Below are 20,806 nucleotides of genomic sequence, written 5' to 3' on the forward strand. Positions count from 1 at the left end.
TCTTCTGCTCAGATCATGATCCAGGGGTCCTGAGATCATGACAGGCACGCCCCAAGTCAGGCTTCCTGCTCAATGGGGAGTCTGCTTCTCCCTCTGCCCCTCCCCCCCACAGTCCTGTGTGCACTCGTGAACTCTCTCTCTCTCTTTCAAATAAATAAATAAAATCTTTTTTAAAAATGCTAAGGACAATCATTCAGAATCAGCCAATTGAACTTTAAGCTATAGTCAATCAGTAATTTCCTTACTTCCCTTTTGCCCTTTCTCTGTAAAAAGCCTCTCAGCAAGCTCCTGTCAGTGGAACATTCTTAACCACTTCCAGTTTGATGCAGTCCAATTTGAATAGATTTTTTAAAAATACTCTTAAAATGTTAGCATGCCTCAGTTTATTGTTTAATAGTTCAGTTGTGATAAGAGGGAAACAAAGGAGACCTTTCCCCCACTGCCCAATGGCCTCCAGGAGCTATGAGCAAACAGGCAAAGGTACCTGTTGAGTCTCTTGAGCACTGCTCTCTAGCTGCCTCTGGAAGTGATGAGAGCTGAGAATTCAGAACTAGAGCTGAATGAGAAATGAGATGAAAGAGGTTAATTATTCAGGATTATAAGGAGGAGAAACCAACTCTAGTTAGGTTATGCAAAAAGGAAACTAAGGGAGCAGGGGTTTATTATAAAGCCATGAGATTGTCTCACAGAACCCAAGAGCAGGAATGGCACTGGCTCTCCAGAAACACTGAAACCAAGATCTTGAAGGTCAGGAATCAGGGAAAACTCCATTTCTGACGCTATGTCTGCTCCTTACTGAATACATGGTTCCTTCTACTTTCTAATTAGTCCTACTTTCTCTGTTATCATATCTGTGTGGTAGGCAGAAGCTGACTGGCCACCTATGTAACACTTCTAGCCACTTGGGCAAACTTGAATTCAACACCTTACCAAAAAAGACTTTTCTCTAAGCTGAATCAAGTGTCTATTCTTCATTCAATTAACTGTGTCTAGGGGCATGGGGTTTTCAAGGTCAATGTCCACTACAAGAATGGATTTGAGTAAAGTTTTGGAAAAATACACAGATCTTGATGAAGAATTTAAACTTTATTTTTAGGAGGGAAAACAAGTAAAGGCAAAGATTTTCAAACAAAAGGTTGAGATGATTGTATTTATTTTTTAGGAGACATTGATGGTAGGTAGTTGGGTATGAGTAAAAGAGATAACAGGAATCAAGTCTACTTCATTTATTATTGTCTGTTGTACCTGGCGTAGTTCCTGGAACATAGGAGACACTAAATAAATATTTCATAAGTGAATAGGTAAAAAATGACTTGAGATTTCATCTTCCGCAGCAATGGAGAGTGGCGTCATTTATTCAGAGAGTGCAGACAGGGAAGCTAGCAGGAGGTGGGAGTGGTGTTGGAATGTGGTGTTATGGATTTTACCTCAACATGACTAGGCTAAGGGACACCCAATTAGCTGGTAAACACTATTTCTGAGTGTGTCTGCGAGGGTGTCTCTTGAAGAGATTAGCGTTTGATTCAGTAGGCTGAGATCTTTCCTCACCAATGTGATTGGGGGCCTAATAAAACAAAAAGATTTGAAAAATGTAAATACTTTTTCCTTCTTCTTAAACTGAGGCTTACATCTTTTCCTGCCCTCTGAATTCAGACTTAGGGACTTTAATCAGAGATATCCCTCCCCACCCAACACCCCTTCTCAGGACTTTGGACTTGACTGAATTATACCACTGGCTTTCCTGGTTCTCCAGCTTGTAGACAGTAGATTGAGGGACTTTTCAGCCTCCATAGCCATCTGAGCCAATTCCTATAAATAAACTTCTCTTATATATACTCACATGTATCCTGTTGGTTCTGTTTCTCTGTTGAACCTTGGCTAAATACAGCTGGGTAATAGACCAACTTCTTGATCATGTGAAGTTTGAATGGCCTAATCGACTTCTAGGTAGAGATCTCAAGTAAGCAATTAGATATTTAATTCTGTATCTCAAGGGTGAAGTCTAGGCTAGCAATAAACATGAAAAAAATGGCAGATTTCATCAAGATCAATAATATTCAGTGACCAGTTATTGCAACAAAGAAATCCATTGGCTTAAAAAATATAGAAGTTTATTTTTCAATTCTTTGAAGTCTAATTGGACAGTCTTGACTACTGGTCACTCTTCTAAGAAATTATTTAGAAATCAATGTTCTTTCCATCTTGAGGTTATACCATCCCCAAGGGCCTTGATTCCTCTCTTAAGATTGTGTGCATTCAGCCAAAAGATTGATGTGAAGAGGGAGAGTGGAAGATTGTATTGAGGCTTTTATGGGCCAGGCTTGGCAGTGACAGACAGTACTTTCTCCTGTATTTTAGTAGACCTTATGCAGTAAAGTGGACTACCTAATTTTAAGAGATACTAAAACGTGTAGTCTAGCTGTGTGCCTAGGAAACAGGCCAATGTTTGGTGAACCTCTAGCCAGTTTCTGCTAGAGTATAAATGGTACTTAGAGTGTGAAATCACCTCAAGGGATACCATAGAAAGATGAGAACACAGGGCCAAAGGCAGACATGTGAGACACTCAAACATTTAAAGGACTGGCAAAGGAGGACCTGGCAAAGGAAACTAAGGAATGTCAGTAAGTTTGAGAGTGTCATCTAATCTAAAAGAGAAAATATTAATTGGGGAACTAGTAATTAACTTTGCTAGATAGACACTGTGACACTTTTTTTAAAAATGTTCTTGAGGGCAGGTTTTATATGGAAAAAATATTCAGAGTTTGACTTTGATTTTTATAATTAGTATTTGGTTGATTCGAGTTAGAAATTTTAAAAAGCCTTGTTCTTCCTTATTGGCTTTAATTTCAGTGTATGTATCTCATTCTATTTATAAATCTAATAAATTTTAACAATAACTATGGGACATTTTTTCATTTTAGTCTTATGTTACACTGTTAACATTTTAAATAGCATTTAATGGATTCTATTAATTTTTAGGCACTTCAATCACTTAACAAAAATTTTCAAGTACTTGAAAGTAATTCTTATAAGTCTAATAAATTTAATTTATAATTATGGAGAATCTTAATCTCTTCTACATATTCTAGTAAAACTGCATATAAATATACTAAGTAATTTCAATTTAAAATCCAAAAGGTGAACTCAATTACTTGATTATACAGCTTAAATTTAGAATAAAATCTAATTGAATAGTCCAAATTCTCTCAAATATCACATATTACATTTTTGAAATCCTAAATATGCCTAAATTTCTTATAGTTAATGAGTCCAATTACTCATACATTTCTATGTTTAAATCTAAATATTCTGGGGCAGCCCGGGTGGCTCAGTGGTTTAGCGCTGCCTTCCGCCCAGGGCCTGATCCTGGAGACACGGGATCAAGTCCCATGTCAGGCTCCCTGCATGGAGCCTGTTTCTCCCTCTGTCTGTATCTCTGCCTCTCTCTCTGTGTGTGTGTGTGTGTGTGTGTCTCTCATGAATAAATAAATTAAATCTTTAAAAAAAAAAAAAACAAATCTAAATATTCTGGAGGTAAAAACATGCTTTTTCCAAAAGGAAACACTGGTGTTATCACAAAGGGTCTTCAAGGATACTCTCTCAGATATTTGGGATTTGCACAATTATCTGAGATACTGACCAGGGATACTCACATCTGTGCTTGTATACCCTATTGTAGTCCCTATATCAACCCACTAAATGGTCACATGGATTTCAAAATTACATGCTTGGATCTGGATTTAATCTAATTCTTTTTCGTAAGACTCTACAGCCCCATACGGTGATTATATCACTGGAACTAATTTTCCTTGATTCTTATGTTATTTAAAATGCCTTCTTCTGTAAATCTAAATACCTGTGATCTTGATAGAAACCTGTATGTTAGTCATGTTTTTTCTATTTGGTTGGAACAGATGCTTTTGTTGGTCTAGATTACTCTCATAGCTATACAGCCTCAAGGTTTAGACGTCCCAATGGCAGAGAGAGGTGGGGTGGGAATGGGGAGAGAGGGAGGAAGAGAGAGACTGAGGCAGGGTGGACAGAGAGAGAATTGACTACAGTCTTGGTAATTTTGAGAACTGAACAACTTACCTATAATTGTGTATGTGAGTAATTGAGATAGATTTAAAATCAAGTGTGTATGGGGGTGCCTGGGTAGCTCAGTTGGTTAAGCATCTGCCTTCAGCTCGGGTCATGATCTAGGGGTCCTAGGATCAAGCCCCACATCAGGCTCCCTGCTCAGAGGGAAGTCCACTTCTCCCTCTGCCCTAACCCTGTTTGTGTTCTCTCTCTGTCTCTCTCTCTCTCTCTTAAATAAATAAATAATCTTAAAAAAATCAAATCAAGTATGTATGATTTTAAAGCCATGATTTTGAGAAGATGTACTTGGCATATTTGTATATGGGGATATTTGTGTCTTTTCAATAATATTTATTGTTGTTGTGTATTTTTTTTTTTAGGTGAATACACTTAATGAATCCAAGATTCAGCATTTGGGAAGCTGGATCTTTATTAATTTGTTGTTTTGGTTATAATTTGGGCCTTTCAACCTCCTTTAGTTTTTAGTATTGCCATGTAGTTTGTTTTTAAAATGGTGGTGAGAACATTTAACATAATATCTACTCTTTTAACAGATTATTTATGTATTTTGCTTTTTGTTCCTATTTTTTATTTTTTTAAATTCCAATGTAATTAACATACAGAGTTATATTAGTTTCAGGTGTACAATATCTGATTCAGCACTTCCATACATCACCCAGTACACTTAATCTCCTTCACCTACTTCAACCATTCCTCCTACCCATCTCCCCTCTGGTAACCACCAGTTTGTTCTCTATAGTTAAGAGTCTGGGTTTTTAAAATTTGTTTCTGTGTTCATTTGTTTTGTTCCTTAAATTCCTTATATGAGTGTGATTGTACAGTATTTGTTTTTCTCTGACTCATTTAACTTAGCATTATACCCTGTAGATCCATCCATGTTGTTGCAAATTGCAGATTTCATTCTTTTTATGGTTGAGTAGTATTCCATTGTATACATATACCGCCTCTTCTTCTTCTTCTTTTTTTCAAGATTTTATTTATTTATTCATGACAGAGAGAGAAAGAGAGAGAGAGAGGCAGAGACACAGGCAGAGGGAGAAGCAGGCTTCATGCAGGGAGCCCCACGTGGGACTCAATCCCTGGTCTCCAGGATCACACCCAGGGCTGAAGGCGGCGCTAAAGCACTGGGCCACCGGGGCTGTCCTTGCCTATTCTTTATCCGGTCATCTATCGATGAACACTTGGGTTGCTCCCATATCTTGGCCCTCTTCTATCAGATTTCTAGGTGTTTTCTGAAAAATGGTATTGTTATTTATTCTGTACAATGTTGTCTATAGATACAATGTTATGCACCATATCTCCAGATCTTTTTCATCTTGCACAACTGAAATTTTATAGCCCTTGATTAGCAACTCCCTGGCAACCACTATTCTATTCCTTGCTTCATTGAGTTTGACTATTTTAGATATATAAGTGGAAGCATGCAGTAATTTCTTCTTTTTTTAAAAAAGATTTTATTTATTCATGAGAGACACAGAAAGAGAGAGAGGCAGAGAGATACAGGCAGAGGGAGAAGCAGGCTCTATGCAGCGCGCCTGATGTGGGACTCGATCCTGGGACTCCAGGATCACACCCTAGGCTGAAGGCAGGCGCTAAACCTCTGAGCCACCCAGGGATCCCCAGAAGCATGCAGTATTTTCCCTTCTGTGACAGGCTATTTCACTTAGCAGAATGTCCTCAAGGTCATTGATGTTGTTGCACACCGCAGGGGTCTCTTCTTTTTCGAGGCTGAATAATACCAACTTGTATGCATACATCACATTTTTTTTAACCCATTCATTGATTGGTGGGCATTTAGGTTGTTTTCACATCCCAGCTATTGTGAATAGAGCTGTAATAAACATGGCAGTGCTAATATCTCTTTGAGATCCTGCTTTAAATTCTTCTGGATAAATACCTAGACATGGGACTGCTGGATTATATGGTAGTTCTATTTTTAACTTTTTGAGGAGACTCCATACTGTTTTTCATAGTGGCTGCACCATTTTACATTCCCTCCAATTGTGCACAATTCCAAGAATTCTAATGAAAACAAAACAAAACAACAACAATAACAACAACAAAACCCAGAGATTCTGGCTTTTAGTTTCTAGTTTGATATAAACAATGTAGTTATCCCTCTATTCCATATTCCTCCCATTTCTGAATAAAATTGCATTTTAATTGAATCTTCAGTTTCCTCTCCCCTTATTCTGTCAAGAGCTTTGACAAAGATCTTTCTTTAGCCATATGCTAACTCGATTCCCTTCAGTTTATGTCTTAATATATTTTTTTTTTCAGAATTCCCATTATAGACCTTCAAAGCTGTGACCTTTAGGGCAGCCCCGATGGCTCAGCGGTTTGGCGCCGCCTTTGGCCCTGGGTATGATCCTGGAGACCCGGAATCAAGTCTCACGTCGAGGTCCCTGCATGGAGCCTGCTTCTCCCTCTGCCTGCGTCTCTGCCTCTCTCTCTCTGTGTCTGTCATGAATAAATAATTAAAATCTTAAAACACACACACACACACACACACAACTGTGACCTTTAGGGACTCTAGGGGGGACTCAGTTGATTTTGTCTGACTCTTATTTTGGCTCAGGTAATGATCTCGAGGGTCATGAGATCAAGCCCCTGGTCAGGCTCTGTGCTCAGTTGGGAGTCTGCTCGAGAATTCTCTCTCTCCCTCTGTCTCTGCCCCCACCCCTCTGCCTTGCTCACACATTCTCTTACTCTAGAATAAATAAATAAATCTTAAAAAAAAGAGTATCTGTGACCTTTGCCAATATTTATTCCCAATCAGCTTCTGGGAGTTCTTACTTTTATATTTCAAACAAATCTCAATTAAGTTTTCACTTTGCTCTGTACAAATCCCCCTCAGCTTGCTTCTTACCAAACGAAAATCATTAACGTTCTCTGATTATTCTGCTGTGTATGGAATAAAAAAAAGCCTTTTCTACTTCATCTGTCTGGAGAATGCCCTCTTCTTTTTCAAGTTGTTTAAGGCCACTTCTTTTTTAAAATGTTTATTCATGATGATATTTGTGGTGCTACTTTTCAGAACAGATTTCAGCTTTAATTCAATATATTAAATTCTTATATGAATCAGATACACATAGTAATTTTTGGTATGCTTAGAAAAAAATTGTTCTTTAAAATATTATAATGTGGGGCACTTGGGTGGCTCTGCTGGTTGAGATGAGGACTTTTGATTTCTGTTCAGGTCATGATCTCAGGGTCATTAGCTCTAGCCCTATGTAGGGCTCCTGCTGTGGAGCCTGCTCAGGATTCTCCCTCTGCCCCTCCTGCTCTTGTTCTGTCTCTCTCTATAGAAAAAGAAAAATTATATTATAAAGCTACTATAAAAAAATAAAGGAGATCATTTATGTATTGATATGAAAAATTTCATTATTGAGTAAAACAAATTTTAAAAATTATAGGTATGTATATGTATGAAAAAAACTTAGAAAAGCCGAATACTCAGTGGAAAATAGCTTCTTACTTTTTAAGAAAAACCACATTTGTAATCTTTAGTAAAATGCAGCCTTTTCTGTTAATTTTTATTACTCAATAAAAGTTGCTTACTAAGAAGTGGACGGGAAGTAAGATGCTCAAGGAGATCTTTTACACCCTTCTTTCCTTTCCCTTACCATATCACCCTCCAGGGGTAAGTACTGTAAACATTTTGCTACTAACACTACTGGGACATTTTTCTATGCACACAGGCAAAATGAGAAATAGAAAATGAGAGCATGCTATTGCTTTCTTTCTTTCTTTCTTTCTTTCTTTCTTTCTTTCTTTCTTTCCCTTCCTTCCTTCCTTCCTTCCTTCCTTCCTTCCTTCCTTCCTTCCTTCCCTCCTTCCTTTCTTTCCCTTTCTCTTTCTCTTCCCTCCCTCCCTTTCTTTCTTTCTTTCTTTCTTTCTTTCTTTCTTTCTTTCTCTTTCTTTCAAGATTTTAGGGCACCTGGGTGGCTCAGAGGTTGAGCATCTGCCTTCGGCCCAGAGGGCGATCCTGGGGTCCTGGGATCAAGTCCCTCACGGAGCTCCCCGCAGGGAGCCTGCTGCTCCCTCTGCCTGTGTCTCTCCTCCCTATGTCTCATGAATAAATGAATAAAACCTTAAAGAAAGGGAAAAAAAGATTTCGACTACTGACATACAGGTAAGCACACAAGTCACAGTCGGCCAGTCTCAGGAGGCGAGCTCCGGGCGCCCGCACTTTGTAAGAGCTCCCGAGGCTGATTGGTCCCCAGGGCGCTCCAACTGCTTTAGGGCGGAGCGGGCGGAGGGGGCGGGCGGAGGGGGCGGGCGGGCGGCGGGAGCTGACTGGCCCGGCGCGGCGGGAGGGAGCCTCGGTCCCTCGGTCCCGCTGCCCCGTTGCCGCGGGGTCACAGCCCAGGCGCAGGCCCCGGGGAGCCCGCCGGCCGCGCAGAGATGTGGAACCCCCTTCGCGAGGGCGACTCGACCTTCGCCGCCTGGCGCCGCCCGCGCTGGCTGTGCTTTGGGGCGTCGGTGCTGGCCGCCGGCCTCCTCGTCCTCGGCTTCCTCTTAGGTAGGGGCGCTCCCCGCAGCCCCCCCGCAGCCCCCTCCCGCAGCCCCCCGCAGCTCCCCCGCAGCTCCCCCGCAAGCCCCCGCAGCCCCCCCCGCAGCCCCCCGCAGCTCCCCCCGCAGCTCCCCCCCGCAGGCCCCCGCAGCCCCCCCGCAGCCCCCCCACGCCGCCCCCCCGCAGGCCCCCCCGCAGCTCCCCCGCAGCCCCCCCCGCAGCCCCCCCGCAGCCCCCCCACGCCGCCCCCCCGCAGGCCCCCCCGCAGCTCCCCCGCAGCCCCCCCCGCAGCCCCCCCGCAGCCCCCCCACGCCGCCCCCCCGCCGGCCCCCCCGCAGCTCCCCCGCAGCCCCCCCCGCAGCCCCCCCGCAGCCCCCCCACCCCCGCAGCCGTGGGGCGTCGCCGGGACTCTCTGGACGCCTGCTCCCCGGGGGCTGGGGTTTGGGTTGCGGGAGTGGGGGCCGCGGGGGCGCAGTCGGGGTCCCGGCTGCCGTGGGACGGTGCCCCGGGGCTGCAGCGGGACGCGGGGACCCCGAGACTGGCCGTCAGCAGGTGCCGCCCGCTCCGGCCCGTGGAGAAGCTGCCGCGTTAGGGCGCGGGGCAGGGGGACCGGACCGTCCCGGAAGGACCCTGGCCTGTTGGGGTCTTGGGTCGCGGCCTGGGCCGCTTCCCGTGTAGGGTCGGTAGACGTCGGGCCCCGGGGCGCCGAGGCTCTTCCCGCTCCTCCTTCTTTGGTCCTTGAGGCTCGCACAGTTAGAGGAACACTCGGACACCGGCTGTTACTGTCCCGCCCTGCACGCGTCTCTGCCGCCGGGTCGTTGGCGTCCTCCGTGTCCGGATTCGCAGACTTAACCCAACTTCCTAAGACCCAGGGGCTGCAGGGACAAGCTCTGACTCTCAGATTTCAATCTTGACTCTGCTACGCCTCTGTGGCTTTGAACAATTTATCGAGTCTCCCCTGGCTTCAGTTTCTCAATCTTTATGAGGAGGAGAATAGCCGTAATTTATTCGGAATGGGCAGTGAAATAGCGCCTAGAGCTCCTAGCGCAGTACTGGGGTGTTGGCACTTTTCTTTATTTCTGCTTGAGGAGGAGGAGATGCTTTCAATTGGACTTTGGTGCACGCGGCTAGTGTAAGATAGTTCACCTCTGCTCTGAATTCTGGATTCCTCTTCTGGGATTAAGAAGACCAGGGCAGAGGCCAGCTATGCTGACTTAAGTTAGCGCTCTTTGGCTAGCTGTGCGATCTTTGGGGTCACTAATGGACTTTTGAGCTTCTCTCTGCTTGTAACTAACACGTGGATGTTAGTAATCACCGAGGGTGGCTGTGGGGTTGAGGGGAGGTGAGTGCTCATTAAGGACACGGTTCAAATTGAGTTTCAATTGTCTCAGTTGTAAAAATGGGAACTAGACTTGGCAAGGCTGGTGCAGGGATTAAAATCTGCTTCTCAGAAAGCATTCTTATTCTTGCCCTCAGCCTCATCCTTGTATTCACTGCCCAGTGGATGACACCGGATAAGATCTTTATTAGGATTTATGAGGTTACTTTTCTCCTGGGATTCTCTACTTTCCTCTCTCCCGTGGTTTTCCCACTTCATTTTGTTCATTTTTCAGCTCTCAATTCAAGCATTTCATCCTCAGTGTGTCTTTCCCTCCTTCCAGGCTGATCCAAGTCCTTCTGTCCTATGTAGTGGTAGAAATAGATTTCCATGTGCTGCCAACCATTTATTTCAATATGCATGTAAATGTGCATGTATATGATTAATACTTGGAAAGTTCTGTGAAAGCTAGATGGGTGATCTCAGTAATCATTTTATGCCCAGATCATACCATTTCTCTAAATAAGCCCTGTAAAGATGACTCATTTGCCCCAGGTTGAAACGCAGACCTACAAGGGCTAATTGCTCTACGTGGTTTGGCCACCCATTCCCTGTGGCCTCTGTGTGCAGTGGACATCCTACAGAGCCATTGGGTAAATTGTAGTTTCCTTGTAGCTTTCTAAAGTTCAACACATTTGTTTTAGTTTTCTGAAATAGAACAAATTACAAGTCTGAGTTTTCTTCAACTCTGAAGTAATTTATGTACTTGAAATAGATTCATCATTAATTCATTATAAACATTTACTAAATGCTCATTCTGAGTCAGCAGAAGAGCAGTCACTGGGGATAGAAATTTTCAGGAGAAAATCGGTAGAGCTTTTTGCCTTAAACTTTAAAAAATCTTGTTTATCGCCATTTGTTGAAATTTAATTTAATTTAATTTTAGTGGTCATTTTCTTAAAAACATTTTTTTTTAGAATAGCAGCAACACCTGTCATTGAAATTGAATTAAAAAACTATGTTGTGACTGATCCATATTTGAAAAGTATTACATTGTTTTTTTTTTCCAGTGGAAGTGGGCAAGAGAAATTAAATTTAAGAAAATCTCAGTTAATACGAGAGGCCATTGATAATTCCCATTTCACGTATGATAGATAGGAAAAATAGGTCCTGTCTATAAACTCATGTCTCATTTTTATATTTTATATTTTTACAGGATGGTTTATAAAATCCCCCAGTGAACCTACTAACATTGTTCCACAGCATGATATGAAGAAGGCATTTTTGGATGAATTGAAAGCTGAGAACATCAAGAGGTTCTTATAGTAAGCACATACTTGATGGTTTATATGAGTAATTTGTTGGAAGTTAATAAGTTTAGAAAGTTTTGATTCAATATTTTACGTACAGGAACTGGCTTTTTAGTTTTATTTGTTGAAGACCTTGTATCATATTTCATCTGGACAGGATTATACTTCTTTAAATTAAATTGTATCATTTAGAGACAGTTTTGAGCAGGAGTCAGCAAACCTTGTCTGTAAAGGACCAGCCCCTCGTAGACCAGCTGATTTGTGTCACAACTACTCAGCCCTGCTATTGTAGCACAGAAGATGCCATAGAAAATACATAAACAGGGACGCCTGGGTGGCTTAGCAGTTGAGCATCTGCCTTTGGCTCAGGGCCTGATACCAGGGTCCTGGGATCGAGTCCCACATTGGGCTCCCTGCATGGAGCCTGCTTCTCCCTCTGCCTTGTGTCTCTGCCTCTCTGTGTGTGTCTCTCTTGAATAAATAAATTAAATCTTAAAAAAAAAACATAAACATATAAGAGTGGCAGTTTCAATAGAACTTTATTTATGGGCACTGAAATTTGTATGTCATATATGTCACAAAATACTCTTCCTTTTTTTTATCTATTTAAAATGTAATAATTTTAAATTATTAAATTTTCAGCTTGTGGACTGTACAAAAACAAGGAAGTGAGCTGGATCTGGTCAGTGGAACAGAGTTTACTGACTCCTATTTTAGAGGACAACATTATATTTTAGTCAAAAAAGAATAAACTTGGACTTTGGAGTCAGACATACTTGAGTTTAACTTCCATCTTTACCCATTGAGAGTAAAATCACTCAGAGTGAGTACTTAACCTTCCTGAGCTCTCATTTCCACATCTATAAAATGGGGACCATGATATTGTTGCTGTGACCAAGATGAATTAGAGAGCGTTTATAAGTCATGGTTTGAAAACTTATTCCCAGTTTCCTGAAATAGCTGTCTCTAGTGTAGAGCAAAAGATGTAAATGAGTAAATTTAAAGAGTATTTGCATAGCAACTAAAAATAAAACACTTGGGTAGAATGATTATATGTAACTGATTAGAATACTTTGTTTTTCAAAGCAAAATACTTGATGTTTCTGATAGTGACTGCAGGATTCCTTAGTGAATACAAGCTATACGTTTATATAAAAGATAGTTTTATGTGTGTATATTTATATATTTACACACACACGTATACAAGCACACATATATGTATAGATGTGCACACATCTAATCATAAAAACACATATGTCTATTTTAATTACAATAGAATTAAAACTACAAATAAAAATGTGTTAGGGCACCTTCCAAATATTTGGAAGGGCCATTTAAGGTGAGAGAACCTGAAGCTTAAATTTTTATTTATTTTTTATTTATTTTTTATTTACTCATGAGAGACACACACACAGAGAGAGAGAGAGAGAGAGGCAGAGACACAGGCAGACGGAGACGCAGGCTCCATGCAGGGAGCCGGATGTGGGACTCGATCCTGGACTCTGGGATCACGCCCTGAGCGTGGCTTAAATTTTTTGGAAATGCCTCCTCTACCTCTTGGATTTATTTCACTATAATTATATATAATAGGTACAATAAAAGTGGAAGTCTGGCAAGATAGAGTATTCACTCCTAGACAGAGCTGCTGTCCCTGCTTCCTTCTTCCTTTCCTAGCCTGTAACATGGACTGAGCAGCAAAGAAGAGAAGTGAATGCCCTCATTTCTCTTTCTGGACCCTGAATAAAATAGAAGCTGGCAGTTTCTTGCTTATTCTCCATGACCCCGACCAAGCTTTTCTGACTGTTCAGAACTCAAGGATTTTCACTGTTAGCACAAAAGATAGAGAGTAAAAGAACCCCAGCTCATCCCTCCAACGACCATGAAATTACTCGAAACCTCCTGGACTCTCCAGATTTCCTATTTGCCATTTGGCCATCAGAGAGTTTTCAATCTAATTACACCCTTAAACCAGGGGTCGGTAACGCCTCCAGTCTTCCATTTTATCCCCCTTTGCTTGGCTGCTAAAGATCCTCCCTACTTCCAAGCTGTCTGCCTCTCCATAGTGGCTGAGAGGATCAAAGCTGTTCATTCAGCTTCCCTTGGGATGCTGGGTTGTCCTGTTTCCCTTCTGTTTTGTAAACACCTAGTTGAATTCTTAGCTCTGTTGACCATTTTGCATCTCTTTAGAGAAACATTCCTTCTCTTCCAGGTTCTGAAAGACAAGATTATTTTAGAAAACTCTTTTTAGACCTTTGGGTTCAGAATTTCACTGATAAGCCTCTGAGCATCACTTCTGCCTTTTACTAGTTGCCTTCGAGGCATCTAGCTCCTGGGAGCAGTGTTCTAGCATTTGTAACCTGGATAGTGTATTAAAACAGGAATGCTAACAGCTCTTTTTATTAAATGAGATAATGAAATGATACGTGGAACTTCTTAACCAGATGGAGGATTTTAAGTACAAGTTGTTGGCTATTTGGGATGATTTGTAAATTATTATTTTTAAAGAAAACTTGAGATTTTAGTAGGACCAACGAATTACTTGCAACACACTTCTAACTTGATTAAAACAAGAAAAAGTAAGAGCTGCAGTTTAATCAGTTACCCAATTGAGCCACAGATCTTTGAGAAGTAGTGAGTTAGCAATATTCTCCCCATATACAGATGAGAAACTAAAGCTCCAGGATCACACAGATTAGAGGCAAATAGAAGATTTTATGCCAGTTTATTTATTTATTATTGGAAATGGATTTTTTTATCCTCTTATTAGGCTCAGCTTTGCTCCAAAGGAGTGGATTCCAGCCCTGATTGTAGCACATTTTGTATCCTAGTTAGTAATGACAACACTGTTACAAGGAATTTGACTTCTAATAGCCAGGTCTGATAATAATCAATCCCTCCTGCCATCTCTTCCTCACTCCCTCCCATCCTTCCTTCTATCTCTCCTTCCCTCCTCTCTTTCCTTTCATTTTTGGTGGTGAGGAGAGCAGGTTCAGGACTCCTTATTGACAACTGTTCTTTTCCTTTTTCTTTTTTTAAATTATTTTTTTCCTTTAAGAAACTCTACCCCCTAACACGGGACTCCAACTCCTGATCCCAAGATCAGGAGACTTGTGCTCTACCAACTGAGCCAGCCAGGTGCCCTGTTTCTCACATGTAGGGACAGAGTTATCACGGACTTAAAGGAAATATGCATAATCTGCATCCACCTTAGTTATGTTACAGTTTGTGATCTGTGTACTATAGGAAAAAAAAACCCAACATGTTGGCTCTTTTTCTGTTTTCTGTGCCGGTATACATTGAAGAGATAAAAGACAGCTGCCTCTTAAAATTGTGTTATTTTTGTTACTACATTTTGCAAATACGTTAGAAATTTTGTGTGAGTCGTTGTAAGGGAACAAGAATGTCCTATATCCCTTTCAAGGTTCTTCTAGCAGGCCTAAGAATTAAATTGACCCAAGAGAGATTCACAGGAGAAAATCAGACTTAATAGTGTATGTGTGGGGAATCCATATGGACGTGGGAATTCCAAAGATAGGCAAAATGAGGTATATGTCATCCTGAAATAAGTAGAAGTGGTCAGGGGTTTGGGACTTCAGAAGAAAGGAATGCATTTCACAGGTGATAAGAAGAGCAGATGTTTAGTAATGAGATAATCACCTGCCATACAGATGAACCACTCAGATAAAATTGATCTCTGCTAATAACCCTTATTTTGAGAAAGACCCCCAATTTAGATTCTTCTGTGTTGTAAAGGAAGCTGCAAGTTTCTTTTGAGCCCATAGGGCTTTGATTGCATTGATCTCAGAATAATGTTCTTGCCAAAATGGCCCATCTTGGGGCAGTCTACTTTTGGACCCTCGAAGTGTTAAGTCCTTTAGCATTTTTTGAATAAGGATTTTGATACTATCTTTATACACACAATTTAAATTATTTTAATAGAACTACAAAAAAAATCATGAGAACTCCAGTTTTAAAAAATCGAGAGTTATTTTCTTAGCAGTTAACCTTCTTAGTCAAAAATTAAGATACACAGGGTGCCTGAGTGGCTTAGTTAGTTAAGCCTCTGCCTTCCGCTTGGGTCATGATCTTGGAGCCCTGGGATGGAGTCCCACATCAGGCTCCCTCTGCTCATGCTCTCTCTCTTGAATAAATAAAATCTTAAAAAAAAATTAAGATACACAGTAAAATCAAACATTTGAAAGTGGAATCATAGTCATAGATTTTTAAAAAATCCCTATAAGGATAGACATGTGTTGATTTTAGAAAAACCTACATATTCAGAACCAGAAGTTGTGAAGCTCAAAGTTCATGATCTAGAAATAAATGTCTTTTTATGATACATGATGCATGTGGATTTTTTTTCTTTAAGTGGTTTAAGATGAAAATATCAATAAGCCCAAACTTCAGAGAAACAACACATTTCCAGGAGAGAGATAAATTTAAACAAACAAAAGCACAGACATCCAGCCATATTAAATGAGAAGGTAGTAAACTCGCGAAAATGTTTTTGGTAGCTAAAATTTTGCCCTCACAGCTTATTTGTTAGAGATATTTCTGGTCAGGCTAATTATCATCATTGATTTTTAAGTGTATTACTGTGCATGATGAATGGAGTACAAGAGCTTCGGTCTGAGCTTCTGTAAATATGTTTAGATTATTCCTTAATGAAGATAGTTTATAAGGTTGCTAATCAAAAGGTTTCTCACTTGGCCGTAACTCTAAGTATTTAAAAATAAATTTAATTATCCTTTATTCTTGGCATGTTACAGCCTGATATTTTGTATGAAAACATTTTTTACCTTCTAATTATATTTTACACAGTGAAATAAACAAGTAATTCTATGAAAGTTCTAAGATGCATGAGTCTTAAGGAAAGAATATGATATTTTCCTCATCTATATGGGGACACAACCATAGGATCACATAACAATTCTCTACAAAGATCAGTTCTTCCAATTTTTCTCTTGAATAAGTACAAATTAGAGCATGAAAACTTTAAAATATGCTTTGAAAAATCTATTTCATGCAATAATAGTGCCACTTTGCTTTTTTATCGTATCACATTTCAAAGCACTTTTAAATGTCAATGTGCCATACTTGTTTGTTCACTTGGGATAAAAGCTGACTAAACATTAATTTCTAACCACTTTCAATTTTTGTTCACCAGTAATTTTACACGGCTGCCACATTTAGCAGGAACAGAACGAAACTTCCAGCTTGCAAAGCAAATTCAATCCCAGTGGAAGGAATTTGGCTTGGATTCTGTAGAGTTAGCCCATTATGATGTCCTGTTGTCCTATCCAAATAAGACTCATCCCAACTACATCTCAATAATTGATGAAGACGGAAATGAGGTAAAAAAAAAAAAGATAAAAGATAAAAAAAACTACTTACATCTCTATTCTTTTCAAATACCTTTTATGAAAGAATGCCCTATACCATCTCTAATTATTGATAGAAATCAGTATCATTGAAACTTGTGAGTGATATCTTTAACATCTCATTACCAGTGTTATTACTCCTTTCTTATGATGTTTGAATTTAGTGTGATGTTGGAAAAAGTCTGAGAAATTAATGCTTGATGACATTTCTATTTTCTGTTTTATAGTACTTCATGCAATAAAATACAATATATTAGTACTTTGAAGCAAGTAAAATAGACACATTTTTGATAGGTTCAGACTATAAAAGATACTGTATAAGTTTGGGGCTGTGAGGAAACTCAAGACCCCACTCTATGCAGTATGAGTCAGCAGGGTTTTTTTTTTTTTTTTTTTTTTTTTTAAGATTTTATTTATTCATTCATGAGAGACAGAGAGAGAGAGAGGCAGAGACACAGGCAGAGGGAGAAGCAGGCTCCATTCAGGGAGCCCGATAGGACACTCGATCCCAGGACTCCAGTATCTGGGGGCTGAAGGTGGCGCTAAACTGCTGAGCCATCCCGGCTGCCCAGTCAGCAGGTTTTTATTGGTACTTATTGATATGACTCAGGTGATCATGTGTTGAGCTCTGTACCCAGAATTTGACTGTGGGCATTTGAAAGGGAAGAGAGTTTGGAGAGAATGTCTATAGATGATATCGAAAGAATTTACAATCTTGTTTGCAAGTTAGGGTACGTACTTGAGGAAGAAAAGATAATACAAGTAATTGAGGTATTTTTTAAAATTTAAATTCCATTAGCCCACATATAGTACATACTTAGTTTCTGACGTAGTTTTCAGTAGTTCATCAGTTGTATGTAACACCCAGAGCTCATCATCACATGCCCTCCTTAATGCCCATCACCCAATTACCCCATTGAGATATTTCTTATCATTATATATAATCAATAGGAAAGCTGGTAAAATAAAACTTATACGTTTAACCCTATTTCGCATACCTTAGTTTTAGAGTTGTATCTTACCTAAAATAGCTCCTTTCAATCTGGGTATTTTCCTTCAGTCCTCTTGTTAGTTGGGCCTTCTCAATTGTGTATAAGCTTCAAATACTGTGAACTGAAAATGTGTGATTTAAATATATTTACATTTAAAAATTTTTTCTAATATGTTGATAACCTTCTGTCGACTAATGTATCAGTCTTTTAATGGCTAATATGCTGTTATGTTTTGCTGTCAGTGTTGTAATCCCTTGCTAAATTTCCTAATATGATTTGAAACTTCCCACACTATTTTAAATTATAGTAGTTAATAGTTTATCAAAATATTAAACTATCTCAAAATTTAAAAATTATTTTTAAAAAAGGTATGTGGAATATCTATATACAATATATGGTCCCATAACATTTGTTAAATAAATGGGGACATGCCTATATAATTAAGTACTAAACAGTCTATAAAAGAATGTTTTGGAAAATTATTTAATGATGAAATAAAATATTGATTATGTTAAAGAATATGTACATGTACTTAAACCTCTGTCTTGGTTTGTCAAATTTGGGGATGATCTATATACAAATGAGGAAAATAGCATTCATGCACTTCTTTTTTCCTTATTCTTTCATCTCCCAGTTTTGACTGTGAGTTCGCTTTTATTATTCCCTTTCATTGTTTGTTTTGCCATTATAAGCATTTATTAAATTCTTCAGGCCTGTCACATAATAAAAGGTATCATGTAGAAATGTCATTTTGGAGATTTTCTGGAAAGGTGTTAGCTCTCTTTTGGGTTCCTAGACCAATTTTTATTGAGATGGGGAATGTTTCCCCCACACATCCAACAAGTAATTCTCAGACACCAGTTGGGTGTCCTACAATTCAGATCAATTCTGACACGACCTACCTGGAGATACTGGCAGATTCCATAGGTAAGAGTTAAGTATCATAAGACTGTCCTCCCCCCAACCCATTCAGATGCCAGTTGTAAGACCAGGTTGTTAACCTGTGTTTCTGACCTACCAGCTGTAGACTGGAGGTTCCAATGACCCCCTTCAACTCAGGAGACAGGTTGTTAATTCTACTTCTGACAGACTGGCAGAAGTCCAAGGTTCCTATGATCCCCTCCTCAGGTTTGATTAATTTGCTAGAGCTAATTAACATTTACAAAAAACATTTTACATCCTAGATTACTGATTTATTACAAAGGATGATAGATGATAGGAAGCAATAGCCAGATGAAGAGATGCATGAGGCAAGCGATGTGGGAAAGAGCAGAGAGCTTCCATGGCCTCTCTAGGAGCGCCAGTCTCCCCACATCTCCATGTGTTCACCAACCCAGAAGCTCTCCAAACCCTGTCCTTCGGGTTTTTATGGAAGCTTCATTACGTTGCTGTGATGATTAAATCTTGGCTGTTGGTGGTTGATTCAACTTCCAGCCTTTCTTTCCTCCTGGGTGGGAGGCTGGCTGTGAAACCAGAGGCTGGTTCCAGGCCTCTAATCACAAAGTTGGTTCTCCAAGCTCCTATCCTTAAGTGGAGTCAAAAAGTTACCTCGTTAGCATAACAATAGACATCTTTGTTGCTCTCATCAGGAAATTCCTTTTAGAGGGTTTTAGAAGCTCAGTGCCAGAAATGGAATAAAGGTCAAATAAATAGAGGTTTACTGTAAATCACAGTATCACGCTGCCTAAAGCTTCCTCATTTTTTAAAAGCTGTATTAGTTCATTTTCCTTCTCGTTTTCATCTGAAGTACACCATTAGAGCTTCATACTTCTCCAAAGTCCTTGTTTCCTCCCTATTTCTGCCTTTCCTGAAGCAAGCACTATTCAAGTGTTGACACAAAATGAACAAACCTTTTACAAATTTTTCAAGGAAAAAGAAAAAAGTTTTATTTGAGCCCAAGTTAAGACAGCTGCCCAGGATACACAATCTTCACAAAAGAAAAAGGAGCATTAGGGGGGGTAAAGGAAGAGAAAAGAATCATGTAATAGGAAAGTGGAAGTGACTTAAATGCTGTGTATCAGTAATTAGAAAAAAATTAATGGAAAAAACGGTCCGATTAAAAACATAGTATGTCAGACTGAGTAAAATTAGCTATGTACTATTTTATAAAGATTGACTTGAACATAACATCACAACTAGCTCAAAGTAGCAAAACTGAAAAAGAAATACTAAGCAAATATTGACTTAAAAATGATTTTATCTTATAAAGTAAATTTTAGGGCAAAGTCAAAAACCTTATTAAAAGATAAAGAAGGTCACTATCTAACTGTTTGAATTTACCAACAACTCTAAATTTGTTTTTATCTGTTAAAGGAAAAGATACAACAGGCCCAAAATGGATTTACTTATACTGAGCCCCACTTCAGCAACCAAGACTTAATACCTAACCTTATGCAGTTTCAGCCTCTCGCAAGAATGTAACCCTTAACTAGTCAGTCTGGAATGACCTGGTCAGCACTGATGAGGTAATCCACCCACATGACCCCTTCTGTCCTGTAAAGGACAAAGATCAATAAGGAAAAATACAGGAAAAGCATAAATAAATAATATAAGGAGTGAAAAAAAGAGGCGTATCTATAGATGCACAGATTCAAAAAAGATAGGAAAATACTAGGAAGAGGTATGCCAATAATTCATAGCTGGGATGAAATCAAAAGATGGAAAAAACATGAAAATTGACATAAGAATGCATTTTTAAAAACTCAAAGAGTTCTATAACATTAAAGAAATTAAATCGATACTTCAAGGACTCCCACAACACAGAGCACCAAGACTAACTGGTTTTCCTTTAAGTTTCAAAGATTAAAGTGTAAAGATCATTTAAATATAATACAACCTATTTCAGAGAATATTGAAAGTTCAACTCATTTTTTAAGGCAAGATATGATCTAGAAATTATAACTCAACAAGCAAATTGCAAAAAAACAGGTGAAATGTGTAGTGAATATATATGGATAATATCATTATCATTAGGAAAAGGAAAAATTACATATTTATCTCAAAAAATATCCACCCCCGCCCCAAAAAAAAAGTTGAACAAATGAAACGTAAATTTCGTGACAAGAACTCTTAGTAAACTTGGAAAGGAAGTTTTTTTTTTTTTTTTTTTTAAAGGAAGTTAATTAACATCACCTAATAAAGGTCACAGCAAGTATCAAAAAAAAATTTTTTTTAAAGATTTTATTTAT

The 20,806-nt window shown here is 39.5% G+C and overlaps 1 protein-coding gene across 3 annotated transcripts in view; it reads left to right on the forward strand.

Annotated features, from left to right (window-relative positions):
• Window positions 1-8,395: 8,395 nt before the first annotated feature.
• Window positions 8,396-20,806, forward strand: part of FOLH1 (folate hydrolase 1) — a 65,634-nt gene continuing 53,223 nt past the window's right edge. The window contains exons 1-3 of one of the 3 annotated variants that reach the window (XR_013362384.1): window positions 8,396-8,626; window positions 11,152-11,260; window positions 16,413-16,599. Coding sequence is in view for 1 of the 3 variants with exons in the window: in XM_077867385.1 (XP_077723511.1) it covers window positions 8,509-8,626; window positions 11,152-11,260; window positions 16,413-16,599 (414 nt within the window). In the remaining 2 variants the exon portion in view is untranslated. Of the gene's footprint in view, window positions 8,627-11,151; window positions 11,261-16,412; window positions 16,600-20,806 lie in introns of those variants that run through there. The other 2 variants (XM_077867385.1, XM_077867386.1) reach the window with 2 other exon arrangements.

The sequence above is a fragment of the Canis aureus genome, chromosome 23 (assembly GCF_053574225.1).
Source record: "Canis aureus isolate CA01 chromosome 23, VMU_Caureus_v.1.0, whole genome shotgun sequence".
Lineage (NCBI taxonomy): Eukaryota > Metazoa > Chordata > Mammalia > Carnivora > Canidae > Canis > Canis aureus.